Source organism: Pollicipes pollicipes, unplaced genomic scaffold (genome assembly GCF_011947565.3).
Source record: "Pollicipes pollicipes isolate AB1234 unplaced genomic scaffold, Ppol_2.1 Scaffold_3087;HRSCAF=3621_pilon_pilon_pilon, whole genome shotgun sequence".
In the NCBI taxonomy this organism is placed as follows: Eukaryota; Metazoa; Arthropoda; class Thecostraca; order Pollicipedomorpha; family Pollicipedidae; genus Pollicipes; species Pollicipes pollicipes.
The window spans coordinates 18,955,785-18,964,453 of record NW_023596225.1 but is presented as its reverse complement, the minus strand read 5'-3'; the positions used below and the strand labels follow the sequence as shown (position 1 = coordinate 18,964,453).

Sequence of the window (8,669 nt, the reverse complement as noted above, 5' to 3'; positions counted from 1 at the left end):
TCTCCGAAGTCAGAAGCACCTGCTAAAATAGAAGGGAGCCACCCAGTCCTAAGCCCGCCAAACGCAAACGAAAAGTGTCGCTAGAGGGTTCTCGTAAAAATACATGACAGTTGACATACCACATCATGGCATGACATTCCGAGCTATGGATCGAAAAGGTTAACTGGATAAAATTATGGAATGTAGGACCCCCATTTATCTGCGGGACTATGACTGCTGTGATGATGGGAAAAGCGACACTGTATGACGCTTGGCTCATTCCATCATGCATCAGAAACAGGCTCTCGGTGGGTTTGATCTGTGACGTGTCAAATGACGTTATGCGGTCCAAGCCGTGTGTGCAGACGCTCAACCTCGCTCTCCCCAACCACTTAAAATGCCACAACAAAACAAACGATACTGAGTAGCGGTCGCCAAACGTCATCAGATAACGGCTGGTGTTACACAAAATACGCTAAGCTGCGTTGCGACAGACAACAAATTATCCTCTTCAACATTTCGTAATTCAGCGCATTCGGGCTAGTCCGGCGTTGGGCGTCCTGGCATTTTTCCTTCATGTATGGCCGCGGCGTCATGCGCCATGAGATAGAGCAAATGATCGTAGGGCAGTTGTAAAGACTGTATGTTCAACAATAGAGTGCAAATGCACGTTATCGTTCATGTGAACACGAATAATGAAGAACACGACCTCGACAGAAGGGTGATTGTGTATGAGCTACCAACAGAAATATTCTCATTTTTCCAGTTGGTGAACAAATGTCGCATTTATGTCGCATTATTCTGCCATTAATAATCTCAGCATTACGTGCCCGGTGACACGGAAGTTATTCTGTGAGATCCTCAAGCGGGGACACCTGAGCCCTAACGGAGCCTGAGACCTAAGACCTGAAACCTTACGGCGACTCTACAAATGGAGCCGTCGCAATGACGTCCACGCCTCCACGCACCGTGAGTGAGAGGTGTGCGATGTGTTTGAGATGCATGTGCTGTAGGCCCCGGAGCGTCTGGCGTACGACGTTGGCCACGTCCCGCCTTGTTGTAGCTGGGCTGACGACAGAGCACATGCAGCACATCAAACGCCGCTGCACAGCTCCTGGACGAGGATCAGCTGGCGCGGCGACTCGTACACGTCGTACAGGCGTGCCAGCTGACGGTCGTGCAGCTGGTTCATGATCCACATCTCGCTGTTCATCTCCTGGCGCAAGTTGACCTTGCCGTTCATCGCTTTCGCCGCGAAGCTGCAGCCTGCGAGCAGGGGCGGTGACATACCGGGAATAGTGACATCACACAGGCACGGCACAGCTGGCGAGGGCGACGATATTACTGGCACAATCCACACGCGCGGATGATGCGGAAGGTCCAGCGTAATCTCAGGAACTTAGGATGCATGTAAATGGTATTTTAACATTTATAAGCTTCGGTCTACGGCAAATCACTGCTAAGAATTCCACCAATGCAGACGCTCGCAGTCGGTTTCAGATGCAGCATGGTTACTGTCTGCTGGAGCGCTATAAATTCACTGGGTAGTACTTAGGCAGGCATCAGGCATGCGTATATAACCCGGCAGACATCCCGACTGAGTAAATCTTTTGGCGGTGTTCATCATAGCAGAAGCGGGAGATCGATTCTAAAAACAGCAAAAGTGGAACAAAAAAATGCAGAGCTAGTTACCTATTTCACGAGCCAAAGAACAGTCCAAATTCGCTGTCGTAATGCATTTGGGTGACGATGACGACACTTTGCATGCTCGTATCATGTACGTCTCCACGATTTCTTTTGGACTTGTGATTAAAGTAGTAGGCGCTGTTCTCGTTATCCCTGAACGCGGTGCTGGGTAGTTCTGCACGTGCATGCGTGCTGTGGTAGCTGAGACTTCGGGAGTTCACTGCTGAGACCCTGTGTGTCGTGCTGAGTGATGCTCTGAACGTTCACTGCTGAGACCCTTTGTGCCATGGTGAGTGATGCTCTGAACGTTCACTGCTGAGACCCTGTGTGCCATGGTGAGTGATGCTCTGAGCGTTCACTGCTGGGACACTGTGTGCCATGGTGAGTGATGCTCTGAGCGTTCATTGCCGATACCCTGTGTGCCATGGTGAGTGATGCTCTGAGCGTTCACTGCTGAGACCTTGTATGCCATGGTGAGTGATGCTCTGAGCGCTCACTGCTGGAGCGCTGTATGACGTGGTAGGCGATGCCCTGGGTGCCCCTGTCCACCTCCTCGCGAATGTCGCAGAAATCCTCGAATGTCCTGTTGCGGGGCTTGACGGAGCGGGCCGGCGAGTACGAGATGTAGTTGTACATGGACTCGTCGTACTCCACGCGCAGCATCGCCTGGCCGGGTACAGGTGCAGGGATACAGCATGGTGCAGGTTTGGGGAGAGTGATACTGTAATTGGCCCTGTCAGTCACATGAGGCTGATGCAGCTGTTTTATTGATAAATGAGCCTGGAACAGCTTGTCTACATTAGCCAGTTACCTGTTGCAAAGTTCTTATTTTGCAAGGGTATTTTGAGACCAAAGAGCGGAACGAGAAGAAGAGCGCACAAAGTGGCCCTCAAATTACAGGAACCACGCGCCACGACCGTCGGGGACGGCGGCCGCCCCCACGGACCCGGCGGTCGTCCTCACCGAGGCCGTTTATGCCGATTATGAATAGTTATGCCAAAAAATAAAGCGTCCCAATGCCCTATAATTGCAACCGATAAGCGTCAACATCATGATAAGCTGGTTTTCTCTATGTTTGCAATGGTTCTGCTGTCTTTTCATTTTTCATATACGTCATTGTCACTAGCCTGACCTCGGCAGTTGTGGTGCCTTCTTTCGTTTTGTTTCAAAATTGATATCCGTGGAGTTGGTCCATTGCGCATTAAGAAAACAGGCGCGAAGTAGACTGATTTGAAGGCAAACGTGTCCTACATTGCTCCTACACTTAAATACTTTAAAACAGCAACGTTCATATCGTTTGAAAGGATGATACGGCAAGTCACTACTTATGTCAGGTCATGTCGGGTAATGAATTGCCGTATCATCCTTTCAAACAGTATCACCATTGCTGTGTTTCATGCATTTATGTACATTTGAGTGAGCTTCGCTTGCCTGTCCCGAACTTCAGGCGTCGCACGGCATATCATACGATGCAACGATATAGCTACCTTTACAACCCGGCCGTACTGATCCGGCGTGTGGTGACATCACAGGCATGCAAAAAGCAAGCGGAGATTTACAGCCTAAAATAGTGTAGTCGAATCTGGTTCTTCCTATCGCAGATGTCGCCGTGCGCCATTACGGGATAGACCAAGCGACCGACAAAACCTGTTGACGGTCCCATGCTCCAAGCCCATGGCACCAATCGACACCAAATCTTCACTTTTCGATGCGGCTTGGTCGCAAACCTATCGTCTCTAGAACATGGTGACCTTGGGGCCGACCAAAGGTCACTTAAAACGCCCAAAACCACTGAAGAATACCACCAGGAAACTGCACCAGCCGTCGAGGAGCTGCGGACAACCACATGCTCGAAGCTTATTGCATGGACATAAAACTGAGACGATTAAATGCAAAACCTTCACCAATCTTTGCACCATAATCGATTCCCTATCCTTTTTAGAACACGGTGACCTTTGTTCGGGTCAAATATCACCAAAAACACCAAAAGCCGAAAAGGAGAGCTGCAAACAACCCCATGCTTCTAGCCAATGAGGCGGATCGGCAACAAACCTTTACCGACTGAGGCACCATAGTCGATATCCTTTCCTGTCCAGAACAATGTTCTTTCCAGACAATGGCGATCTTGAGCCAAGTCAAAGGTCACTAGCAACAACCGATAACTGGAAAAAATAAAAATGCAGACAAGCCACCCTCCGAGCCTGTTGAGCTGACCGGTACAAAACTCTTACCGATGGATGCGTGATAACCTATATTTTATCCTGTTTAGAACATGGTAACCTTAGGTCAGGTCAAAGGTCACGAACAATCCCATGCTCCGAGCTTAGGGGCCTGATTGGCTCAAAATCGTATCCACTCGGTGCGCTATACTGACGATTATAACCTATACTTCGCGGATCATGGTGAATGTGGGTCAGGGCAAAGGTCAACAAAAATATAAAAGGTCGGACAAATAGGGCTACAGACAACCACATGCTCCAAGGCTATGAAACTAATCGGCACAAAACCTTCACCAGTCGATGTGTCATAGTCAACATTTTCTTCGCCGCCAGAACATAATGACCCTGGGTCGGGTTAAAAGGCACCTGACACGCCCAAACCAACAAATCTATCTGTTTTTCCGGTTGTTTGCTCTGTGGTGACCTTTGATTCAGCCACCTTTTCTAGAAATGAAGACGATGTCGAATATAACGCATCGATTGCCAAATATTTTGTGACAATCAGCCCAGATGCTTGTCGATTTAATTTCTCTGAAACCCTATTTTTCCGTTTTTGGGGCGTTTTTCGTGACCTTTGACCTGATCCAAAGTTGGCATGTTCTGAGAAGGATACGGTACCGACTGTGGCATATCGATTGGTAATGTTTTTCCGATCAGTTTCATAGGCACAGAGCAAACTGCAAACTAACTAAAGGTGGATTTAGCCGTTTTTTGATGACCTCTGACCTGCTCCAAGGTCATTACGTTCTAGAAAACATATGCTATGAGGCACGGTTCACCGATTGGGAAAGATTTTGTGCCGGACAGTCGTACAGGTTGTAAGCGGGGAGTCGCCTGCAACCCATTTCGGTAGTGTTGGACGTTTTTGGTGGCCATTGATGTCTGATTCAAGGCCCCATGTTCCATGCTCTTAAAAGGATATGATATCGATTATGGTGCATTGAATAGTAAAAGTTTTTGCCAATCAGTTTCATTTGGGGGTATTTTTGGCAACTTTTCACGCCGACCAAAAATCATCATGTTCTGAAAAATATAGGAATCGATCGAGCAGCATCGAATGGTGAAGGTTTGGTGTCGATCTGTGTCATAGGCTCGGAGAACGGAGTTGTCAAATGGTTTTGTCCGCAGTTTAACCCCTGCCGTCACAGCACAGAGCAACGGTCCCCGATAATGACCAAATTCCACTAAAATATTTCAGTCTACAAATCTGTGTTTGTCATTTACTCCATTTTGATGAGTTCTTTTTAAAAAACGATGCCTATCCAAAATTTCTAGGTAAGATTTAAATATGTTGTGTGTTCATCAATCTTGTTGTGCCTTATTGCAGTTAAGCAACCTAGGAATTAGTCTATTTCTATTTCTGGGCTGCCCATTTTTCATTTGGTAGCCCGAGCTAGAAAATTTCTCGACTTCCATTTTCAGCGTGTTCCCCTCTTGTCGGCGCCGGGTCTCTGAGGTAGGTGGGTGGACTGGGGTCGTTTGGTGCAGCATTTGTGCTTTACATGAACGGAAGTGGTGTTAGTATTGAGACGTAGCGTTGTGCCGAAAGTATGTTTTTGTGATGTTATATGTGCGGTATAGCGACTGCGGCAGCTTCCAAGGCGACACAATCTTGCGGTTACGCTAATGGCGCATGCGAAGAGTGATGGGATGTCAGTACTATTTTAACTCATCTGTATGCAGCTTGAGGCAACTGTTGTATTATTTAAACCATAGGTTTTAACTCTTAAGGCTCAGCTCTGGGGTGAAGTAAAATTCCAGGAATTAAACTGTGGGTGCACCTCTGGTACCATGCTTAGATCATTGAAATTTTGAGCTGAGCATGTCTTGGATAGCGGAGAATTACAGCAAGAATATCGGTGCACGTATGCTGTAAGTGTGTGTACCATAGTTTTGGGCATTCATGCCACCAGTTATAATGTATTGGGTCGGGGTGTACTTTCCTACCTCATGTTACAAAAGAGCATTGTACATCAATCGTTGTTTTTAAGGCAGAACATATAATTAATCATAAAACAAGTCATCTACACTCTTACATTGGAACTGGTGTAGGTGTACTTTCCTACCTAATGTTAGAAAACATTGCACACCATTTGTTGTGTTTAAGGTGGAATATATTGTAAATAATCTCAAAACAGGTAGAATTGTGCTCCTACCTTCAAATTTTAATTAGCCATGTTCTCATTTTGTTTTACATTCCCCACCCAATCCCCCTGCAACCCATTATCCCATTGGGGTCAAGGATCAAATTTCTTGGATTCTTGTTACCTTGGCCAGTACATTTTTGTAGTTCTTGATGCCGCTTGATGCACAGTAATGTTGTGAGCAGTAATGTTGTGACCAAGCACGCACAGTAATGGCGCCAGTGTCGCGGCTGCTGTGTGTGTTCTGTGTGTTTGCGGTGGTCAGATGTTGGGTATCATAATTAGTGCATTGTTAATATTTATACTTGAATAAGTAACTTAAAATCTAAAAAAATAACTTAAAACAGGTAGATTCATGCTCCTACCTCCAAATTATAATATTAACGATAGCGAGGCCCCAAGTGCCGCACGCACCCCATCACCTTGACTCCCCAGCGCTGTTTTCTGTGTTGCGGTTGCATAATTACAATATCTCTGTCTGTCAAGAACCATAAAAATGTGCCGACCAAGGTAACAATAATAATGCAATGAAAAACGTTTCTTATGGCGTCTAGGTATGCTTATCAAATGGGCAGGCCAGAATAGTCCAGAACATAGCCTAAACTAAACTAGCCTAGTGTGGTCTAACCTAACCTAACCTAACCTAACCTAACCTAACCTAGCCTAACAACCTAACCTAACCTAACCCCCACCCTATCCCCTTCAACCCAGTGTCCCATTGGCATCGATGTTCCATGCCATATATATGTATCATATTAAGAAGTTTTGTTTAGCCGCCATATTCTCATTTTGCTTTTCATTCCCACGCAAAAACGTCACATTTCCCCACCATGTTGACCAATCTACAAACAGTATGGAAGACTGCTTGGATACGCAAGAAACACAGTTTATTGAATTCTCATTAGCCGTCAGTGCACCCTTTAAGCTGAATAATCAGTCATCAACTCAGGTTTCATGCCGTGCAAGGATTCTTGCTAGTTTTGCTGACGCAGGAGCCAGGAAGCTAAATCGATGGCTGAGTGTAAATAGAAAAGTATTACAGATAAGAAAAAGTTGTGAGAAAAGGAATTGCAGTAAAATGCATCAGTAGCCACTAGTGATGTACTCGAGAATGTGTGATATTTTGACCTTGACAGAAGAACTATGTTTTCATATTGACTAGAATATTAGAAGTGCATTGTACTCATTACTGCAGGATTTGCTAGTGCTGAAATGTGTCCTAAGCAAATGCATAATCCAGTAGTAAGTCACACTCATTTGTGCTTTTTGGAACCATAGACCTGGTTTTTATTCTTTTGGTGCTCTGGTCATGACACAGTGAACTGAAGGTTTCAGGTATATGTGATTTAAATCCTGTTTAACAACTCTATTTATTGCAGGAGCTTTTTTGATTAACACCACATCCCTCCAAGCCACAAAATCATGTATGCCTGCTCCAGATTCGTTCTCCCGGCGACCCGGACCGTGGTAAGCACACGAGCACTCCTCTCCATGTAAAATATGTTTGATTCTGAGGTTCCATGATTTTTTGTTTGATCATTAAGAGCAGTTCATGTTCTGCAAGAGATATGTTACAGCGAATGCAGCTGAAGCTTGGTTGTCCCTGACCATGGTCTGTCCTGCTATTTGTGAAGCTTTTTGCCTGGTGCCAGGAGTGTGGAATGATTGGTCATGATTGTGTCATTGGTGCTGCAGCATCCAAATATATACTTTGGGTGGCAGGAGTCTGGTGCACACATCAGTTGTGTTTTGCATTATGAAGTGTCTGCAGTAACATGTTTTTAGCTTATTGCATTGCACGTCAACAGTGATGGCCTGACCTGCGTGCGTCTCGGCCGTGGTCGTGTCCGCGATCGCCCTGACCGTGCCGTGTGGTGCCGGCAGCTGCTGCGGCCGCTGAGCTCGGTGGCGGTGGCTCCCGTCAGTCCGGCGGCGGCCGCGCCCGCCTCCAGCCAGGCGGTGGTGCCGTACCGGTCCCTGCAGACGTCGGCCGTCTCCCGCGACATCGACTCGGCCGCCAAGTTCATCGGTGCCGGCGCCGCCACGGTCGGCTCGGCCGGCTCTGGCGCCGGCATCGGCTCCGTCTTCGGCTCGCTCATCATCGGCTACGCGCGGAACCCCTCGCTGAAGCAGCAGCTCTTCTCGTACGCCATCCTGGGATTCGCCCTGTCCGAGGCCATGGGTCTGTTCTGCTTGATGATGGCGTTCCTGCTGCTGTTCGCGTTCTAAGCGGCGCAGCACGGATGGGAGGCCGGACGCTGGGGGTGCTCTGCTCGCTGACCGGGTGGGCCGGCGGCGGCCCCGCCAGGCCCCGGCGCCGTCCCCGAACCCGGCCCGGTTAGCGGCGCGAATCTGGGGTGGTCGTGTAGGGCCACGGGCTGCGTGTCGGATGCAAATGATTTGAGACGGTGTACTGAGGGATCACGTGAACCTGGCCCGGAAACTGCCGCGTCTCGTGCGAGTGGGTGGCGAACGGTTAGATATGAATATACACATCTACACGACCACTCCGATGTTTTTCCGGCAAGGCGATGCGGCAGTGCCGATTTTGCGGCCCCTGACGCACGTACGCGAGACCCCATGCGAGAGAACTGGCAGACCCGTTCCTCGCGGACATCTTAGCCGCTCGGTGAATGGCGGC

General features: G+C 48.0%; 1 protein-coding gene across 1 annotated transcript; it reads left to right on the top strand.

Moving 5' to 3' along the window:
- Positions 1-5,270: 5,270 nt before the first annotated feature.
- On the top strand, positions 5,271-8,536 carry LOC119090558 (ATP synthase F(0) complex subunit C2, mitochondrial). Its single transcript, XM_037213379.1, has 3 exons — positions 5,271-5,340; positions 7,408-7,495; positions 7,913-8,536. Exons 2-3 carry the CDS (start codon positions 7,451-7,453, stop codon positions 8,255-8,257), a joined length of 390 nt encoding a protein of 129 aa, XP_037069274.1. The 5' UTR covers positions 5,271-5,340; positions 7,408-7,450; the 3' UTR covers positions 8,258-8,536.
- Positions 8,537-8,669: the final 133 nt, after the last annotated feature.